Source organism: Lethenteron reissneri, chromosome 41 (assembly GCF_015708825.2).
Source record: "Lethenteron reissneri isolate LAM-NWPU_2019-01 chromosome 41, ASM1570882v1, whole genome shotgun sequence".
Classification (NCBI taxonomy): Eukaryota; Metazoa; Chordata; class Hyperoartia; order Petromyzontiformes; family Petromyzontidae; genus Lethenteron; species Lethenteron reissneri.
Window position 1 is genome coordinate 11461432 of NC_083819.1, and position 22092 is coordinate 11483523.

At 53.6% G+C, this 22092-nt stretch overlaps 1 protein-coding gene across 2 annotated transcripts in view; it reads right to left on the reverse strand.

The window, feature by feature from the left end:
* LOC133352592 (cytochrome P450 4B1-like) overlaps nucleotides 1-22092 on the reverse strand; it is a 56467-nt gene that overhangs the window by 28781 nt on the left and 5594 nt on the right. For both annotated transcript variants that reach the window (XM_061568331.1, XM_061568332.1), the window contains exon 3: nucleotides 21122-21166. In XM_061568331.1, the coding sequence (XP_061424315.1) occupies nucleotides 21122-21166 (45 nt within the window). The remainder of the gene's footprint in view (nucleotides 1-21121; nucleotides 21167-22092) is intronic.

A 22092-nucleotide genomic window follows, 5' to 3' on the forward strand; every position in this document is an offset into this window, starting at 1 on the left:
GCGCGATCATAACGCAAGCGGCCAGCAGACGGCGAGCGCTGCGCAGAGCGGCGCAAGAGTGGGTGTCGCGTGTGTTCACTCCGTGTGTGATACAGGTGCGCGATCATAACTTGCGTAGTTGGTGTGGAGTTGGAGTGCACGGAGCGGCGTGTGTGTGTGTGCATACGTTCGTTACATGTCGGATACGGATGCGCATTGGTAACGTGCCGCACAGGGCTATACTGCGAGCACGGCGTTTGATTGACGATGATGTGCGCACGTATGCTCGCCGCGTGGGAGCGCGGCGCGAGGCTGTAACAGTAGGGGCGTCGCATTCGAATGCCGACGAAACCGTAGCGAGTAATAGGGAGGTGGGGTAACGTAAACGGAATAGGGGATGCAGGCGGGAGGGACCCCGGGGGCCAACGGCCCCCACAAATTGGTGTCAGAAGTGGGATGGACCCCCGCGTTACCTCACGCTAAAATAAGACTAATATTTACCGGCCGGGGGGCCCCTTCGTGGAAGGCATTCGCCCGCAATCTCTTAGGGGCCAAGGAAATTAATGGATGGACGGACGCGCAGGCAGTACGTCAACTTAATATGAATCTTGATGGACGGGCAGCCGATTTTGTAGAAGCGTTACCCGCGAGCGCACAGACACAGCTAGAGGAGCTGATTCGCCGACTCGATCAGCGGTTTGGCACGCGTGACGAGGAGGAAGCAAAATCGGCCTTAGAGGCGCGCCGTCGCCAACCTGGCGAAGATCTACGTGATTACGCCGAGGATGTGCGCGAGTTAACAAAGATCGCACGCCCGGGGTACGCAACTGATGTTATTGAGGAACTGGCCGCCGAGAAAATCCAGCGGTACCTGTCTCGCACGGCGTGGTGGCAGCCAGACATGAGCTGCCCACGTCTTCCCTTTAACGCCCTTGTCGAGCGCGCACGTAAGTGTGAAAGAATTCACAGCGAACGCGCGCAGCTCCGGGGGCTGGGACGAGAGCGCGCCATTGCGAGCCTGCTCTCGGAAGACGAGGAGGAGGAACAGGAGCTCGCGAGGACGGTAAGGGGCCGGGAAAGAGAGCCTCCAGTGTCCCGCGAGACAACCCCGGGATGGGTTGCCGGTATACAAACGGGTATAAAGGATGTCTCCGGCCAGGTAACCCAGATAGACAACAAGGTAACTCACGTAGGTGAGAGGGTAACCCAGGTACGCGAGGAAACGAATAAAAATATGACCCAACTGCAATCCTCCGTTGAGACCATCCGATCCGAGATGGGGGAACTAGACTCCACGGTAGGAGGGCTAACTGGAAGGATAGCGCGACTAGAAGCAGAGTATGAGCAGCAGCGCACTGGGGGAGGAGGGAGTGGGCAGAGAGCCCACTACGGAGCCGCCACCCCTCCCCGGGCATGTTATATGTGCGATCGCCGAGGGCATCTAGTGAGGGACTGTCCTCAGGTCGCCCGAGCTAGACAAGAGCTAAGGTCAAACACTAAGGCCCCCCTAGAGAGGGGACCACCGGGGGGTGAAATCGACGTAGCCCCGACACAAACAAGGTGTGAGAATAATGGCGAGCGAGTGATCTCCACACAGGTTCCAGCAACAACGCCCACAGAAACGGTGACTCCTGGCGACTGGCTACGGGAGCTGGTGGCGGGGATCACGGGGGCCACGTCGCTGGTGGAAGGGGAGGTAAACGGAGTGCGTACCCGAATCCTGCTGGACACGGGGGCGGTGGCCTCGCTCGTGAGCGCAGCGCACTGCAGCGCGATCGGGGTCGACGTGCGTCACCTGCAGGCACCGGACCGCGCGCTGCACACTGCGAGCGGAGCCGGAATGGGGCTGCTGGGGAGAGCCACCCTAGAGGTCCGCATAGGCAGCCAGGTGTGCACGCAGGAATTCTACGTGTCGAGTGCGTTGTGTCACGAGTGTATCGCAGGCACCGACCTCCTAGAACGGTTGGGACTCAACGTGCAACCCCGCCAGCGATGCGCCACCATGGAGAGCAACGGCGAGCGGATACCGTTCCTGGGACGAGAACCAACGCGCCGCCGCTTTGCACCTGTGGCCGCTATCCTGGCGACGGCCGTCACCATCGGCCCGCTCACCGAGATGCTGGTGCCGGTGGCAACATCCCCCACCGACCCCGCGCTCCGACCATCAGGGGAGGTAATGCTAACTCCTCACCCGGAGTTGGCAAAACGGTATGGGGTTGTGGGATCCGCCACGTTGGTAAACGCAGATGGGGACCGATTGTTTATGCGGATGTTTAACCCCCACCATACCCCAGCGATACTGCGACGGCGCACCCCGATAGCCACAGTACACCCCCTGCACGCACGCCACTCTAACGACTCGGTGTTCGCACTCTGGGCTGAGGACCCCGGGCGTCCTGAGGGTGACCAGGACCTGGCCTGGCGAGTCGGCCCGACTCCCCGAGCCGAGGTCGTTCCCCTGCTCGACGCGTTACATGTACCATGGGCGGATTTACCTAAGGGAGAGGCCGATCGGCTGCGCGAGTTACTGCGGGAGTATGCCGACGTATTCAGTGAACACGACTCGGACGTGGGTCGGACCGATCTTGTTAAGCACCAAATTGACACCGGTGCAGCCCGACCCATCAAACTCCCTGCATACCGAGTGGGCGCACCCGAACGCGCCCAAATCAAAGAGGCAGTTGGGGACATGCTTCGCGATAACATAATTCAGCCCTCGGCGAGCCCCTGGTCAGCCCCGGTGGTACTAGTAACGAAAAAGGATGGGTCAACCCGGTTCTGCGTCGATTACCGTAAACTTAACGCAGTCACGCTCGGCGATGCCTTCCCCATACCCCGCATCGACGACACCTTCGACAGTCTCGCAGGAGCGCGGTATTTTTCCACCCTCGATCTGGCGTCCGGTTACTGGCAGGTGGAGATGACGGAGGAGGATCGGCCAAAAACAGCATTCACCACCCCGATGGGCCTATTTGAGTTTCGAGTGTTGCCGTTCGGACTCACTAACGCGCCCGCGACGTTCCAGCGGTTGATGGAGTTGGTGATGCGGGGCTTGCAGTGGGAACAGTGCCTGATTTACTTGGACGATGTGATAGTGTTCAGTAGATCTTTGTCTGAGCATTGGTCCAGGCTTCGAGAGGTGTTCCAGCGACTGCGAGCGGCTCATCTCAAGCTCAAGCCACGTAAGTGTTACATGGCACAACGCGAGGTGGGGTACCTCGGGCATCGCGTCAGCGAGGCAGGCGTGCACACCGATCCGGAGAAGGTACGCGCCGTAGTGGAGTGGCCACGGCCAAGGAATCTGACGGAGATCAGATCATTTTTGGGGCTCGCCACCTATTATCGTCGATTTGTAAAGGGATTCAGCGAGATTGCACGCCCTCTCACCCAACTCACCTCCCCTAAGCACCCCTACCAGTGGACGGGGACCTGCCAGACGGCCTTCACCACTCTCAAAGACCACCTCACCCACGCCCCCACCCTCGCTTTCCCCGATTTTACCACCGATTTTATTTTGGACACCGACGCCTGCAGCAGCGGGCTGGGCGCGGTGTTGTCACAGGTACAGGATGGGACGGAACGAGTCATCGCGTACGCCAGCCGGACCTTGAGTGGGGCCGAGCTGAACTATTGCGTGACCCGCCAAGAGTTGTACGCCGTGATTTTCGCATGCAAACAGTTCCGGCCGTATTTGTACGGCAGGAGATGTCGCGTACGCACTGACCATTATGCTCTGCAGTTTCTTCTTACATTCAAGGAGCCGCGGGGGCAGATGGCCCGGTGGTTGGCGCAGTTGCAGGAGTACAACCTGCAAATCGAGTATCGGGCTGGCCGGACGCATGCAAACGCGGACGCCTTGTCGAGGCGACCCACGGTGTACGCCGAGACGAGGGCGGAGGAGGCCTGCCCGTGTTTCACGGGGGGACGCTGCCGGCAGGCAACGGACCCCCGAGAGGCCGCGGCCACTGACCCCCCCCCAGCGAGAGAGAGTGCAGTGTGCGCCACAGAGACCCTCACAGGTGGCACTGAGGATCCCGTCGACCGCCCGGCAAGCGCGGGACCCGCGGCTCGGGACCCGATCGGACGGATCCAGGAGGACGTCGGCTGCGCCTTCCCGGGCCTAAACGACGAGCAGCTGAGACAGACCCAGCAGCGAGATCCGGATCTGGCGGCAGTGGAGGCGGCACTGCGGGAGGAAAAGAGCGCCCTACCAGGACCCTGGAGCGGTTTGTATGCCCGGTTGTGTGTGCGGAACGGAGTGGTACGGGAGTTAACCGAGGCCGGCCAGCCGGGGTGCATCTGTGTTCCTGCCCAGGTGCGACCCCAGCTGCTACGGCTGGTGCATGACCACCCACTCGGGGGCCACGATGGGGAACGACGCACTCGAGAGACCCTGCGTCGCCAGTATCTCTGGCCCAAATTGGCACAAGATGTGGCCGCCTGGGTGCAGGGCTGCCGGGCCTGTCAGCAGTGTGGGCAAAAGCCGGCGAGGTACCAGGTACCCCTGAGGCCGTTCCGAGTCAGTCGGACGAATCAGTTGGTCGGAATCGACCTGCAGGGGCCCTTTCCACGATCCCACCGGGGCAACCGATATATTCTCGTAGCGGTGGAATACTTCACCCGCTACCCCGTGGCGGTGGCTATCCCGGATAAAACAGCCCTTGTAGTGGCCCGGGCCTTCGTGGAAAACTACGTACTTAAGTGCGGGATCCCCGAACGAGTCATTACCGACCAGGGTAGTGAATTCGAGGCCGAACTATTTCAGGCGCTGTGCCGAGAGTTCGGGATCCAGAAGGACCGAACCACGGCGTATCACCCCCAGGCGAACGGGATGGTAGAGAGGATGAACCAGACTCTGGCCGGGAAGCTTAAACGCATGGCGGCCGCGAATCAACAGGACTGGGACGAACACCTTCCCTATGCCCTGTTCGCCTACACCACCGCCGTTCACACCTCTACAGGACAGACCCCGTTCCTAATGATGTTTGGTCGCGAGTCTCGCCTGCCCGCAGATCTGCTGTTCGGTGTTCCTCCGCCGCAACGGGAGGAAGGGAGCCACCCCGTGGAGCACTTGCTGGAGACCCTGCGAGGGGCCAGGGGCCGAGCCGGCCCGCACGGAGAGGCCGCGCACCAGCGGCAAGAGCAGGGCGCCCGACCCCGTATGGAGCCCCCCTTCTACACTGCGGGCTCCGAGGTGTGGCTGTACACTCCCCGCGTCGGTGCCGGACAGGTGGGGAAGCTGACCACCTACTGGCGAGGACCCTGGATTGTGAGACGGCAGATCTCACCATGGACGGTGCTGATTCAGGGAGGAGAGAGGGGCCGGGAGATGGTGGTCAACATCCGCCGACTGAAGCCGTGGCGAGCAGCCCCCGAGGGGGGGAGCCCCGCCGTCCAAGTACCCCGAAACCCCGGGGTCCCCCCACCCCCCGTGCCCGGGGGCCTCGCGCAGTACATGGGCCCCACGGAGCCCCGGGCTCCGAGGGGCCCCGGGCGGGGCCGGGGGCGACGAGGACGGCGACCCTTAAACCCCACCGCCTCTGAGTTTGTTCCCCAGCCCGCAGGTGCCAGAGGCCGAGGGGAGCCGTTGGAATGGAGGAGGAGACCACCGCCGGAGCCCCAGGAGACGGAGCCGCCACCCCCGAGGCCAGCCACAAGGGCCGGGCGAATCCCGCGGACCCCGCGGCGATACCTCGTGGGGGCAACCCAGGCGAGGTGCTCCAGTCAACCCGGGACGGGGACTGGCACCCCGGGGGGCTATGTGGTGCCACAACGACGGGGCCGCTCTGCCGAACCAGGGAGCCGCCCGGCTTCCCCCACCGCACTGCCCCCCATCACCCGCCCCACATAAGCACACACCCGCACGCATTCCCCCCCCCCCCATAGAGCTGGAAGGGAAGGTCACCTGATCGACCGGTTTTTATCCGAGAGACCCTTATCGGGATTAATTCTCACGGTTTCCGGCGATCAGGGAATTGGATGACCTCCCCGTGCTACGTGGCACCGCGGCGCTGCGGCCGGCCTTAATATGGTAGGTCGTGGCGTGGGGCATTCGGCCACTGCGGTTGAGGCGCATTTCCCCCCACACACACTCCCACGGGTCGACGGGGCGAGCAGGGGAGGCACGGGACAGCATGAATAGCGGGGTCACAGGGGCTGTTGCGCATAGTCATGGAGGGTTGGGATAATTGCGCTTGAGCGCGCAGGCCCCATTGTTAGGGAGGGTAAGGGATTAAGTAGGATTTACGCCTTGCACGCGGCACACTGATTAGCATATCAACAGCACCCAGAACCGCCGTGCGCGTGCCAGAGGATCGCGAGCCCATTGTTTAGCGCAGCATCCCCTTGAAGGTAGGGAGGATAAATAGAGGGGCGCAGAGGGAAAATAGCTCCCTTCTCTCCAGGCCAGCGGACCAGCAGGACTTCCAGCCAGCGACCCGGACGTCCGTGCGACGCATCGAGGTACGCTGTTAGCGCAGAGAGCAGCGAACCTCCGCGGGCACCAAACAGTGAGTGGGGAGGTGAAGTAGGGTATCGTAAGCCGATAAATAGGGAATAGGTACAGGTTTAGTGGAATAGGCCAGCCTCGTCGACTCACTGATTCAACATCAATTCGCAGGTGGCATATAATAAATCATTAATAGCGAAGCGTGGTCTCGCGTGATCTTGTCGTGCAGTGTGAGCGTGTGGGTGCGCTGTGTGCACAGTGGTTCGCCACGTGAGTGAGCGCTGCGCGGAGCTGAGCGCGCGGGTTGCGTGTGGGAACGCGTGTGGTACTGTGTGTGCGTAAGCTCGCGGCGTGCGTAATAGGCGTACCCCAGGTGCGCGATCATAACGCAAGCGGCCAGCAGACGGCGAGCGCTGCGCAGAGCGGCGCAAGAGTGGGTGTCGCGTGTGTTCACTCCGTGTGTGATACAGGTGCGCGATCATAACTTGCGTAGTTGGTGTGGAGTTGGAGTGCACGGAGCGGCGTGTGTGTGTGTGCATACGTTCGTTACATGTCGGATACGGATGCGCATTGGTAACGTGCCGCACAGGGCTATACTGCGAGCACGGCGTTTGATTGACGATGATGTGCGCACGTATGCTCGCAGCGTGGGAGCGCGGCGCGAGGCTGTAACAGTAGGGGCGTCGCATTCGAATGCCGACGAAACCGTAGCGAGTAATAGGGAGGTGGGGTAACGTAAACGGAATAGGGGATGCAGGCGGGAGGGACCCCGGGGGCCAACGGCCCCCACATAGCGCGCGGTGGTGCGGCACTCACTCAGCGGTGTGACGCACTTGGCGGCGCGGCACATGTGCTGAGGTGTGGCGCACGCGGCGGACCGAAAATGTGCGCACGTGCGCGGCGGTGGGTCGCACCAGGTGGTGCGGCGCACGTGCCGTGGTGTGACGTGCGCGTCGCAACATGGTGCATGCGGTGGTGTGACACGCGTGTCGCGGAAATCTCGCGGGGTGGTGGTGCGTGCGCAGCGGTGTGCACACGTGACGTAGATGAATGTGCACGTGGCGGTGTGGCTCGCGCGGTGGCGTGGCGCACGGGCTGCGTTATCTAGCGGTGGTGATGTTACCGATGACTGTGACCTCGAACCATCAGGGGAGGAAGTGTGGAATAAGCGGGGGGGGCCCTGCCAAGCAAAGAGGTGCCAAAGCTCGAAATTACACAGCGCGTCGGATGCTGTTGCGCGGCCGGTGCGTGGGGATTGTGGTGCTGGCGTTGCGCGTCGCGGGGCGGCGGTGGGATGGTGAGCTGTGCTTTTTGGTGTGGCCATTAAGGCTTGAATATTGCAAAATTCCAGGGCAATTTGCCGCTGGTGAATAAACTTATATAAAAGTCTCACTCTGCTGGCCTCCCTGATGCTAGCCTGTCTGCCACGCTCCGCTCGCTCCGCTCTCTGTGCTCTCTCTCACTCTGCTCGCCTCTCCACTGCTAGCCTATCACTACACACTCTGGTAGCTTCCCACCGTACACTCTGCTAGCCTCTCCACTGTTAGCCTATTACTATACACTCTGCTAGCTTCTCTACTGCTAGCCCCTCGCTATATATTCTGCTAGCTTCTCTGCTGCTAGCCTCTCGCTATATACTCTGCTAGCTTCTCTACTGCTAGTCTTCGCGCACTCACACTTAGGATTCCGCTAGCTTCTCTACTGCTAGCCTTACTTCCCTGGCCTCTCCAACCTCGCCCTTGCCAACAGTGGGGGTTCAGCCATCACCACTGGAGAGGACGAGGTGTGGAGAGCGGGGCCTTGGTCTTCTCTTGTGTTCGCTTTTCTCTTTGCTCCAACCAATTCTCCCCCCTCAGGGGCGGTTTCTTCATTAGGGCGATTGGGCGACGCACCACCAATGTCATTGAACCACAGAGTCACGCTAGCCGTCACTGTCAGCCTCTGGATATAGTCCAATCAGCGTCATGTCACGTTCTGTGGAGTACCGCCTCTTTTTGGGCGATTTCACTCCGGCTGAGAATCGCCCCAAGTGGCCCCATAGACTTACATTGAAACATGTTTTTTTCGAACGGCGGGCGCTCCAATGCATTCTCTATGGCTTGCGGGAGGGCAAGCCCTAACGTGCTTACGTCATCATACGTAAGCACGTTTCATCCAACAATATAATTTATCGCCACCTAGTGGAATCTTCTTCTTGGTTCTTTCGGTAAAGTCACGTAGAAGGGAAGTAATAAAATAATAAAAATAAAACATAATAAAATTATTCTCACGACGTTTCGGCCACAACGTTCCACTCACTGGCATGGTGCAGTGTGCAGAGTAATGTATGGTGTCGTAATTGTATAGTAAATATATAGCAGTGTGATACACATTAGGGTGGGTAGAAAAATACATAGTGTTATATTAAAATGGATAAGGCAGCAACTGCAGCAGCAGCAGCAACTGCAGCAGCAGCAGCAACTGCAGCAGCAGCAGCAACTGCAGCAGCAGCAGCAACTGCAGCAGCAGCAGCAACTGCAGCAGCAGCAGCAGCAGCAACTGCAGCTCCCTTTGATGCAGTTAATCCTGCATAATGCACATGCATATGCAGTACTAATCACATTCCTGCATTTCCCATAAATATGCTAAATTCATCTTGATATGCAAATGCCTTTGTCAAGGCGCCCAGCTTATATATATGCTCCAAGCTCGTGTGCTGTTTCATTCAGACGCTGTCGCCTCGACGGACCTGGTTTTCACCTGAGGACGGCTGCTTGCGTTGTGGCCGAAACGTCGTGAGAATAATTTTATTATGTTTTATTTTTATTATTTTATTACTTCCCTTCTACGTGACTTTACCGAAAGAACCAAGAAGATGAATCCCTGCAGTCACGAAAGTTTTAAATCAAAATCTAGTGGAATCTTTAATAAAATAAACTTGAGTGGTTTGTTTTAATAGTGAGTATAGAAACAAACAAGATGTATTGTAAGAGTCACTTTATTTTTCATTAATATTAAAGAAGTGAAGTTGCCTTTACATGCTTAAGCTGTTAATTTATCCATTGCATGGGTGGACCTTATCCTTATCAATCATCCAGACATTTGCCCCCCCCCTGAGAGATTTTGCAGGAGCCGCCACTGTCCCCCCTGCCTCACAAGTTCCGTATTTATCCTGCTCCTCATTAAACGCCCTAATTAAGCTGGCGTCCTCCCGTCGCCTCTCGCACGTGGCGTCCGCTGCGATCGCCTCAATCTGCAGACTCCGAGGTGCCTACACCGTATCTGCATCTGCAGCCAGCTGAACACCACTATACATTCTAATGGGTCGTCTCTCTCTGGATTGCTCTCACACCGCACCTGTTTGTCCTGGCGTGACTTCACTGTCCGCGGCTCATACGTGCATGCACACTGTTTGCAAAACTCCACGCGCGTTACTCCCCTACATCATCCCCTTCCCGTGATGAAAAATCTAGCCATCCCAGCTAACCTTATACACAACTAAGTAACGTGCAAATCTGTGACACAGGTTATAACGACAAACACAACAGCAACAAGAACAATATAAAAACAACAATAAATTTGCGTGTATATACATAGGCCTCGGCAAGGTAAGATAAAAGTTAAAAGGTAAAAACAACGAGCTTACCTTTACCCTACCTTTTACCTTACCACAATACAATCACTCTACCCTTACCTTTTACCCTTTAGCAGGTAAGGTAAAAAGTAAAAGGTAACAAGCAACGAGCTTACCTTTACCCTACCTTTTACCCTTACCCCATACAAATTACCCGATTACAGGGTAATTACTAGGGAACTACTACACATGAACAAGGTTTATAACGGTAAATGCTAGGTAGAGCGCTTTAATCATATAGAATACTCTCGATTATTCCCATTTTACACGCTTTTTTTTAACTTACTCTGTCTGTCGTTGTTGTCGTTATTGTTGTTGTATCCTCAAATCTTGAAACTCAATTTTTACCCACTTCCTAATGTGGTATCCACTGCAAACTTGGTATACTTAGGTCATACTGATGACAATACTATATTCTATCATAAAAAATCTATATATTTTTAAGCATTCTTTCGTATATGTTATGTTTCGGCTTGGGTTTAATTGTCCACGCTCAACTCACGTTGGCTGTAAATCACCACGGCCCCTTACGTTATGGCAAGCTTCGGGGCCACTTCCTGGAGTCGTGGAGTTCTGTCATTACTCGTACATTTCATAAAAGCGTGTTTTTAATCAAGTTTGTTTTAATATTACTTACTAAATATAGGCCACGGACTGCGCCACGGAGCTTTTAGCGGTAAACAAGGTACCGTATTTACCGGGTAATACTTTGCGCTATCTTTACCCTACCGGGTAATTCTTCCGAGCTACCTTTACCCTACCATTTACCTTACCCCTTGGCATGTCGACATCTTTACCCTTTACCTTTACCCTTTTACCCGGTAAAAAGAGTAAATTACCTTACCTTGCCGAGGCCTATATATACAGGTGTGTGCAATGTAGTCTGTCTCTTTAAACGCTCTCGCATTCCTCAATGAAAAACAGTCCTCCGTGAGCGGGTTCCCGCCGCCGGTCCGTCACTATGAACCGGGTCCCACACAGCCGGAGGAAGAGACGACTCAGCGCTCGGCAGTGAGCCATGTCTCTTTCCCAATGAACCATGAGCCTCTTGTGGGTCCCGGTCACGCCAAAACAAGCAACCCGGCTGCAGCTGGTCTTCCAACTTGAACTCTGATGGTCGGCCGGTCGGCTCGCCTCGCCGTAGTCGGCGCTAACCTGTGGGCGAAAGGGAACCAAGCTCCTGAGGCGCGTCCGCTCTGGGCGTCGTGACATGCTCATCGGACGCATCCGACACAGGTCGTTTCGGGATGAGAGATGAAACATCGTAAATCGTCGGCTCAAACTTCTTCAGCTGTGACGGGTGCATATACCACCGGCTCTGCTCAAATTGAATACGAACGCACTGGAGTCGATGAACATTAACGACCTCCACCGGCCCTTGCCACGGGCGATGTAGTTTGGGTGATGTGCCCACCGGCACCATGGGGCAATTGAGCCACGCCTTGTCATTTTCTCGCCACGGTTCGTGTGGAGGTTGCGTACCCCGCAAGCGCTCGTTGGCCGCCTGACGTCGTGCCAAATTACATATAGAAGCCTCACGAGCCTCCTTCAATTGCTCAAGGGTCACCTGCATGGGAACCGCCACGGCCGACGCCTTACTCTGGGAACGTACGCCCAATTTCACCAATGCGGGAGCCTCAGGCTCCCGCCCATACATCAAACAGAAGGGTGAATACCCCATCGAGGCATGTGAGGCCAAACTGTGGGTGGCCAGAACGCTAGGGATGTGCAAATTCCAGTCAGTTTGTGTCCCATTCACTTTTAAAACAACATGGATGTTAAGGTTCGATGTAAGCGCTGAACCATCCCGTCTGTTTGTAGGTGGTACGGGGAAGTACGAATTTTTTTAGTGCCAAGTGAATCGCACACCTCCTTTAACAGTTTCGAATAATTTGTTTTACCCTGGTCAGTGAACAACTGATCTGGCATACCCTTGTCCAGCACGTACCCCTTCAGAAAGGCTTCGGATATGGACGCCGCCGATTGGTCGACCAACGGTCACGCCATCGGCCACCGGGTGAGATACTCAACCCCTACCAGCAAATATTTTTGCCCCCTCTGGGTAACAGGAAATTGACCCAAAATGTCCAATGCCACTAATTAATTGACCCGATAAACTTTTATGGACTGCAGCAGTACCTTCTACGGTTACGTGGGCGACTTCCGACGTGCACATTCAGGCTTTAACAAACAAGTGCACATCATTGTCCATACCCGGCCAATAGAAATCTTTCTTTAAAGTCAACGTTTTCTTTACTCCCAAATGCAACAATTTATCGTGCACCTCGTGGGGACAACAATAAAAAATCTTTGAAGCTCGACATCCCATCGCAAGAGGAGTCGATCCATGAGCTGTAAAAAGGGGCGCTCAACTGACCTCAGTGTCCGGGCAGCCCGGCGCCGCAATTTCAACAGGGAGGAATCCTCCACCTGTAGGCGTCCCCACTCACAGAGGTCGAGCCCCAAAATGCGATTGTCTGGCGCGTGCATCTCGCCTGTTGGGCCCGTAATGGCTGGGGCGACCATATCAGGGGCCATCCGCAATGGCGGCCCGCAACGCGGTGGCGGCAGGTGCGACAGCGCATCCATGTTAATGTAGCGGGTCCCCTTCCTATACTGCACAGTAAAGGAGTACCCTTGCAAAATTTACATCCAACGGGCCATTTGGCCGGAGGATTGGTCTACACGCAGGAGAGTACTGAAGCGCAGCATGGTCGGATCAGACAAGGAAGTCCCTGCCGTACAAATACGGACAATACAACTGCATAAAGTGAACCATGGAAAGCAGCTTCCTGTGTGTAAAACAATACCTCTGCTCAGCAGGGGACATAACACAGCTGCCGTATGCCACCACTCTCTCCACTCCGTCAACCATCTGGGACAAGACGGCGCTTATGTCCGTATCACTAGCGTCAGTGTCGAGGATGAACAAAATATGGGTAAACAAGCAGCGGTGCATCGGACAGCGCGTTATGAAGTGCTTCAAAAAAATCCTGCTGCACTTTGCTCCAATATAACTTATGTCTACACTATGGGGACCTCATTTGCCAGTAAAAATATGATAATTGGTTCTTTACCCTTCTATCTGGCAACAAAACTGACACCTTTTTGCAAGGAGTCATGTTTGCATAGACCGCAATACCTGCAGTCATAATACAAACAAAAGAACATAACTCTGATAATGTGCACTGTCCTTGAAGTTGATTGGTCCACACCCGAGACAGCTTTCCTTCGAGCCTAGTCTCATATGGGTTGGACCAGATGACGCCAAAAGGCGCACAACTCAAGGACAATGCACCATCAGAGTATGAGAGCTCGGGGCAAGCATCTATACTATGGGGACCTCATTTGCCAGTAAAAATATGATAATTGGTTCTTTACCCTTCTATCTGGCAACAAAACTGACACCTTTTTGCAAGGAGTCATGTTTGCATAGACCGCAATACCTGCAGTCATAATACAAACAAAAGAACATAACTCTTGATAATGTGCACTGTCCTTGAAGTTGATTGGTCCACACCCGAGACAGCTTTCCTTCGAGCCTAGTCTCATATGGGTTGGACCAGATGACGCCAAAAGGCGCACAACTCAAGGACAATGCACCATCAAAGTATGAGAGCTCTCATACTCTGATGGTGCATTGTCCTTGAGTTGTGCGCCTTTTGGCGTCATCTGGTCCAACCCATATGAGACTAGGCTCGAAGGAAAGCTGTCTCGGGTGTGGACCAATCAACTTCAAGGACAGTGCACATTATCAGAGTTATGTTCTTTTGTTTGTATTATGACTGCAGGTATTGCGGTCTATGCAAACATGACTCCTTGCAAAAAGGTGTCAGTTTTGTTGCCAGATAGAAGGGTAAAGAACCAATTATCATATTTTTACTGGCAAATGAGGTCCCCATAGTGTAGATGCTTTCCCCGAGCTCTCATACTCTGATGGTGCATTGTCCTTGAGTTGTGCGCCTTTTGGCGTCATCTGGTCCAACCCATATGAGACTAGGCTCGAAGGAAAGCTGTCTCGGGTGTGGACCAATCAACTTCAAGGACAGTGCACATTATCAGAGTTATGTTCTTTTGTTTGTATTATGACTGCAGGTATTGCGGTCTATGCAAACATGACTCCTTGCAAAAAGGTGTCAGTTTTGTTGCCAGATAGAAGGGTAAAGAACCAATTATCAGAACTTATGTCCTTTAGCTGTTAATGCATGGAGCGGTTTCGCGACCGTTGCAAAATTCTTAACAAACCTGCGGTAGTACCAGGCAAATCCCACAAAGCTGCGGACCTCCGACACTGAATTCACGGTCGGCCACATGCGCACGCAGCTCGTCTTCTCCAGATCAGTAGCGACTCCCGACACGCTTACCACATGACCCAAAAACTTAACTGACGTCTGTAGCAAGTGACATTTTTGTGGATTGAATTTCAATTTAGCGTCCCACACCCGGTAAAAAACAGAGCGCCGCCGCTGCAAGTGCTCATCGAAATTTCACCTGAAAACAATGACGTCATCCAAATAAATAGGGCACGCTTCCCATTGCAACCCCAACAAAACCAATTCCATAAGGCGCTGAAAGGTGGCCGGTATGGAGTGGAGCCTCATCGGAGGACATTGAAGTGATACAACCCCTATGGCATATGAAAAGCTGTCTTTGGTTTTGATTCCTCATCCAAGGCCAATTGCCAAAATCCCAACAAAAGATTGAGGGTCGAGAAGAAACGCACACCGGACAAGGCGTCCAGAGAATCGTCCATGCACGGAAGCAGGTATACATCCGCAACAGAAACCCTATTAAGTTGCCTGAAATCCACACAAAACCGCAACGAGTCGTCACGCTTTTTGACTAATACAATGCGTGCCCCCCAAGGACTGGTGGAGGGAGAAACAATGTCTTGCGCCAACATCTCATCCACCGTCTGCCAAATTAAATCTTTTTCATGAGAGCTCATCCTGTGGGAGTTCAATTGAATTGGAGGCGCGTTCCCCGTATCAATATGATACCTATATCGTATTAGCCGTCACTGAAAACGTTATTAAACTCGTGCAAAAGCCGGCGTAGTCGCGCCCGCTGCTTGGATGTGAATTCCTGATTTCCCTCACACAACCGCCGTAACCACTCGAGTTCAGCATCGCATACCGGCAAACCCCGTGCCTACTCCCCTGACATGCATGCCCTCTGTTCCGTACCCGTGGCCGCCGTCACGTGTGCCAATACAGTGCCTTCCTAAATAGCAATCAACGTATGCCCCGCATTAATGACTTGAATGAAAGGGTCGCTATTTGCCGACACCACAGTCAATGCCCCCACCAAGGAGGGTGTCCGCAACACCACATTCGAGGGGTTCAACAAGACCCCTTCCTCTGGGTTTGCCAAGGGCAAGTGTTTACGTAGCCGTAATGGCACAAGCATCTGCGTGGCTGGTGGAACGCGTACCGTGCGGCTAACCACACACAACAGCATTGATCGTGGTAAACTTTGTAGATATAGTCAAAAAATTCAGACACAGTCCCGATGGCATCTCAATACAGCCCTTATCCAGTCGAATGTTAAAGGGGCATTTGGCCGTGCCGTGCTAAGAAGCACGGCACGGCCAAAGTCGTGGAAACCAACACGGGGCCATCCATTCTTACATCCCCTATTCGTATCGTAGCATTAATACGACCTACAATCCCGAGACTACCACCATTCGCTGCAATACATGGCCCGTCCACCTGCTCTTGCGGCCGGGGTGAGGCCAGAAATGATCGAAAAGTTGATAGCGAAATGAGGGTAGCCGAAGCCCCCATGTCGATTACCACTAGGACCTCTACTCCTTGAATAAGCGCCGTAATGTCCGATGAACCCGGTGCGGCACCGAACGCCCGATACTCCAACGCACACCATTTACCGTCGTCATACAACCCATTGGGATGAGCGGTTACAGGGCAAAGCGACGCGGATGAGTGATGGGAATGAAATGGCCATGTGCATGATGTGTCGCGACTCGCCTCTGGTCCACGGAACGAGGATAAGTTGACATCATAGGTTGCAGGAGCTCCCGCCAATGCGCAGCCGGCAATTCCTGGCGAAGTGGCCCATCCGCTCGCAGTTGTAGCACCCACACGAAGCGTATCCTCTCGGCGGCTGGCGCTGTGGTGGCCACCCAACCGGCGACCGAGCTCCTCACATCTCTGCACGTCGTGGACTTGAAGACCTGGTTGCATATACCGTGCTGCTGTCCCCTTCCACTGTCATGCACGCCATCGGAGCTGGCTCTTCCCTGATGCCCAGATGCGCCTGAATGTTCTTGGCTACTTAGAGGGATGATAGGTCGTCGTCATCGGCGATGGAGATGAAACACCTCCAATAATTTATATATCGTCAAGAGCCACTACAGGGCGAGTGAGTCGACGGCTGCCCGATCCATGGAGGGATAGGCCACCCATCCGAGGGCTAATAGAGCGCTGCGGAATAGCAAAGGTGACTCCGTGGCCCTCTGCTTTCTAAGCTGAACCTTCCTTCCGATGGTCGATGGTGGTTCGAAAATAGCCTCCATCGCGGTGCACGCATCGGCGAGTGATGATCGATCGGTCTCAGAGATGGAGTAGAAGGCGGCCAGTGAGTCATCATCGAGGGACGTTGGCAGGGCCCGCAATGCCTCGCACTCCAACCAATCGACGGAGCGATACGCTGATTCAAAGCATCGATGAAATGCCGTCCAGTCGCCCTTGGTCGCGGAGAATGCGCGGACCTGTGGCAGCCGGCGCAACGGAGCTGTGTGCACCATCGGCGAAGTGGATCTTGAGTCTGACGTAACCGCTGCAACGGCGGGTCCCGTGCCCACTCGGTCGGACACGATCGGCCTTGTTGAAGCGACGTGGAGAGCAGTCACGTCCGTCGTCACCTCCGTAGACGTCGTCCGGCCCGCTGCCATCAACATGTTGAACATGTACGTAACTGCTGCCAGCGTGGTCTCCAAGTGTGCAGCAACATCCCGCCAACTCCATCTCATTGTGCTGGTCGGACTTTCCTCGCGCTCACTCACTTGCGCCAACGGCAGCCAGTCCTCTGGTTCTGCCGGCTGAGCAACAGTCTTGGGAGCCATGGTAGGAACAATCTCCTCGTCGTTCTCATCGTCGGTAAGTTCTTTCTTTTAGCCGCTTTGACATGGCTGCATAGTTCTTTTACCACTTCGACACCAAATGATGTAGTGCTGTTATTTCACACGGACAACTTTTTTTTCTCCTGTGTAACTTTTATTCGAACTGAACTCCATATGTTCAACACCACGTAACTCCATCACAATTCTCTTGCTTGCGCTGCTTGCCTGCTTCGCTCCACTCGCTTCACTCACTTCGCTCTCTCCGCTCTCTCTCTCTCCCTGCCTCTCCACCGCTAGCCTGCTCTCTCTCACTCTCCTAGCCTCTCCGCTGCTAGCCTGCCTTTCCGCAAATAAGCCTGCTTTCTCTCACTCTGCTAGCCTCTCCGCTGCTAGCCTGTCTTTCTCACTCTGGTAGCCTCTCCGCTGCTAGCCTGCTCTCTCTCACTCTGCTGGCCTCTCCGCTGATAGCCTGTCTGCCACGCTCCGCTCGCTCCGCTCTCTCTGCTCTCTCTCTCTCTCATTCTGCTAGCTTCTCTACTGCTAGCCCCTCGCTATATACTCTGCTAGCTTCTCCGCTGCTAGCCTCTCGCTATATACTCTATCTTCTCTGCTGCTAGCCTTCTGCTATATACTCTGCTAGCTTCTCTGCTGCTAGCCTCTCGCTATATACTCTGCTAGATTCTCTACTACTAGTCTCCACACACTCACACTTAGGATTCCGCTAGCTTCTCTACTGCTAGCCTTTCTACCCTCGCCTCTCAAACCTCGCCCTTGCCTCCAGTGGGGGTTCAGCCATCACCGCTGGAGAGGACGAGGTGTGGAGAGTGGGGCCTTGGACTTCTCTTGTGTTCGCTCTTCTCTTTACTCCAACCAACTCTCCCCCCCTGCCTCACACGTTCCATATTTATCCTGCTCCTCATTAAACGCCCTAATCAAGCTGGCGTCCTCCCGACGCCTCTCGAACGTGGCGTCCGCTGCTATCGCCTCAATCTGCAGACTCCGAGGCGCCTACACCGTATCTGCATTTGCAGACAGCCAATCACCGCTATGCATTCTAATTGGTCGTCTCTCTCTGGATTGCTCTCACACCGCACTTGTTTGTCCTGGCGTGACTTCACTGTCCGCGGCTCACACGCAGAGATGGATAGTTCACAAAACCCCACGTGCGTTACTCCACTACAAGTGTGTGTCGGTGTAGATGGAGGTGTGCTGGCTGGGTGAGTGTGTGTGTGTCGATGTAGATGGGGGTGTACTCGCTGGATTAGTGTGTGTGTGTCGGTGTAGATGGGGGTGTACTCGCTGGGTCATTGTGTGTGTGTCAGTGCAGATGGAAGTGTACTCGCTGAGTCAGTGTGTGTGTGTGTGGACATAAAGATATGACGTGTGTTGGCCAGGTCTGGTTTACCAGCCTAGTTTAGTCAGTCTGGACGCTTGCGGTTAGTGTAAACAGTTCTTGACAAATATATGCATGACAGGATATTTAATCCAGGTTATGGGAATCATAGCACGGTGCATTAACCACCATATCTATTCATGGAAAATGTTGATACAGTTCGTCATTTTGAAATAGTTCATGTATGAATTTCAGGACACCAATATATCTTCTCTTTAATGTGCCTTAGTGAAGAGCAACTTAAATATCTATTACAGGAACCCCTTACCAACCATGGAGTGGCAAACCGTGATTTCATGCACACGCGGTGTATTATTTGTATACCAATTTACCAACCGTGGCTTGTAAATTGAAGTATCCACGGGTAAGCAAGGTATTAAGCCACATGACGTTGGTAATACGCCATTGCGTGACGTCATTGTTACACATTTTGTGGGGCTGTGGTTCTTCTCCAAGCTTCGGAGCACCACCCATGGCGCTGCGAAGCTGATCAGCTGCCCGTCGATTGTAATGTGATTCTTGCAGAGCATAGACCGGCCGTCGCATGACAACTACATTCAAGTTAATTGTGCTCTTGATCATGGATCCAAAGCGTGCATGCAGCGAGTCGCGAAAGTGAGAGTGTTGCGTCTGTGGCCCAGAGGACGAGGGGGAGGGTGGGCAAACTGGCAAGGTCACTTGGAGACAGCATCTGTGACAACCTAATTGGCTTACACACCTTCACTAGCTGCGATACTCTCAGGGCATTCGCCGGTCGAGGGAAGCTGAATGCCCTGAAGATGGTGAGAAAGGAAACTTCCTGCCAAGAGACGATTAGTCGACTGGGGCAGTCATGGAATGTGAGTGATGAGCTGTTTCAGAAAATTGAGCAGTTCATCTGTCGCATGTATGTTGCTAATAGCAGCACTGGTGAGGTGAACGAACTGCGCTACCAGCTCTTTTGCACCAAAAGAGTCCAGTTAGTCGCCACCATGTAGAGACTGTCTCTTCATGCATGTTCAACGAGCCAACTATCAGGCAGCAATCTGAAACTGCTGTCTGCAGGCTAACCTTGTGGTGCCGAGCCCTACTAAGTATAGATGGACAGACGATGATGGCAAGCTGGCCATTTACTGGATACGCTCCCATCTGCACCAGATGTGGTCTTGGAACCGCTAGCATGCAAGTGTGTGCGTTCATACAACATGCCAAGCTGCACGTGCCTGTCAAATGGACTGACATGCACAGACATGTGCAGGTTACAGACCTGCAGTAACCAAAAACTGCAGGACGATCCAGAACCTAACTTTGAACTCGGGGAGTCAGATGACCAGATAGACGAGCAGTTTGATGAGTGACACAGGGTGGTGATTCTGATGGTATTACTGTGGTAGTAGTAGTAGTATACATTGATGCACAGTGTGGTAATTCTGGACTTGGTTACCCTTGTTAACACCATCTAAGTACACACAGAGCTTGATAACATTCATGTAACCTTCTTCACATATACCCATAACTAACGATATATATGGGATTACATGTGTAATAACAGCCATAGAGGGTTCACGTGGGGATTGGCTTGCCGGTCCTGCTTTGTAGCCAATAAGGGTTGAGATAGGGAGCATGACCCCGGCGTGATCACGGCATGTCATCAGGAGTGATTGGCCTAGCCATTCGGGGCCCCAGCTAATGGGGAGCCGGATGAGGGGCGTGGTCCCGGGATTGACAGGGAACCATCGAGAATGGTCAAGGCTGTCCATGGAGGATTGGCTGGGGGGACCACGTGACGAAGGGATTAAGAGAGAGTGAGAGAGAACGATCGAGAGCAGACTGGGGAACGAACAGATGGAGAGCCACGCGCGTACGGGGGCTCTGGGTGCCACGTGCGCGGTGGGAACTGGTGTGAAGTCTGCCCGCTCTCTGTTGTCTGCCAGCAACGGAGAGTGAGTGAGTAAAGTGTATTGTGGAAGTGAAAATAAAGAGGACCGATTCCGAAGCCGTCTCAGAAGGATTATTACACATGTATCATTGACTAAGTATATGCGAATGTCAATGTTTATAATATTCAAGAAGTTCCTTACCTAACTATGGTATTCCTTATTATCCTGTGTTTTCATTGTGTATTTAAACCAATAAAGACCAGTGTGTGACCTAACTGGCTTTGGTCTAGGTAGTTTTTCAGTAATAATGCTCATTTCATCGTTCCTGACGCCTGTCATAGGGTATGGGTATAAAAGTCATGGTTACTACAACTAAGCTGCCACTCCGCAAAAGTGTTATCCGAATATGTCCCACACACATGAAGGATTACAAATATCATTACTAGACTTTGCCACCTCATGCGGTACCAGTAAGTGATGTTTTTGGTCTGGGCCCATGGACTAGTACGCACTGATAAGGGGTATGTAGTTAAGCTCTGACAAGTCTGACCGTAGCTGTACTTTACCAACCGCGGATTTGCCTACCGTGGAATTTTCCAGCAACCTGGCGAGGGATTTCTGTATATCAAAGTTTGAAAGCCACATGACAGCTTCAGGTGAGGATAAATGCATTTCTGATGCTGGTCTGCTGCCTCCAGTGAATTTGTCGAGTGGTCTCTCGTGTGTCTTGCAGAATTTGTAAACTCACCGATCCATGGAATGATGAATACATATCCGAGGTCATTCTTCGGTTCTGAACAAAAACACACATGAGGTGCGTACAACAAACACAGGAATTTCTAAAGCAACAAAAATTTACTTGAACCACCTCATGGACCTGCTCACATATCCATACCTTTCGCAGAAGATGAAGTCATGTCCTTTGTTTACCAGGCTCCAAAATGTATAACACTGTGTAAAGTGCATGTTTCTCTCACTTTATGCGGTTGATGTGTTCCAAAAAAAAGGGCGTACAAAGCAAAACGGCTGCCTGCTGAGTAGCGTGTACAGTACACACAGTACCCACAAGAATGGTGTACCACTTTTGACCGTATAGCGGCATCTGAGTGAATTAAAATTGCATAGACTGATTTTTTACACACCCGCTCACATGCTCACACGCCGGTGAGCATATGAGCGGGTGTGTCGGGAGGGCGGAGGAACTGGGGCAAGGGTCATGGAGGGCCCTATCTGGAAACCCCTGAAACCTGCGAGTGGGTTCGAGAAGGGAGGTGCGGCCAGGGCGGAGCCAAGTCGTGTTCGTAGCATAAAAGGGGCCGAGAGCGGGAGCTCGAGGCTGCCGGTTCTGGTATTGGATCGTCTCGTCGCCATCGTCGCTGCCGTCTTCGCTCAATATTGCGCTGCTAGATAGTTGTTGACTGTCTCCGTCAGCGAAGTCGGTGTTAGACCTCAATCTTAATTTTGGAGCTTTCGTGACTGCAGGAATTATTCTTTGTTTCTTTCGGTTAAGTCACGTCTAAAGATAAAATAATAAATTAAAATAATAGCATATTACGACGTTTCGATTGCAACACAAGCAATCATCATCAGGCATAAAATAAATAGCAACAAAAATCTAACTAGAAAACTATAGACAGACATACAAGCAGACAGACATCACAACGGCACACAGAGAGAGGACACATATCGGCACAAAGAGAGGGGTCGTTTCTGTGACGG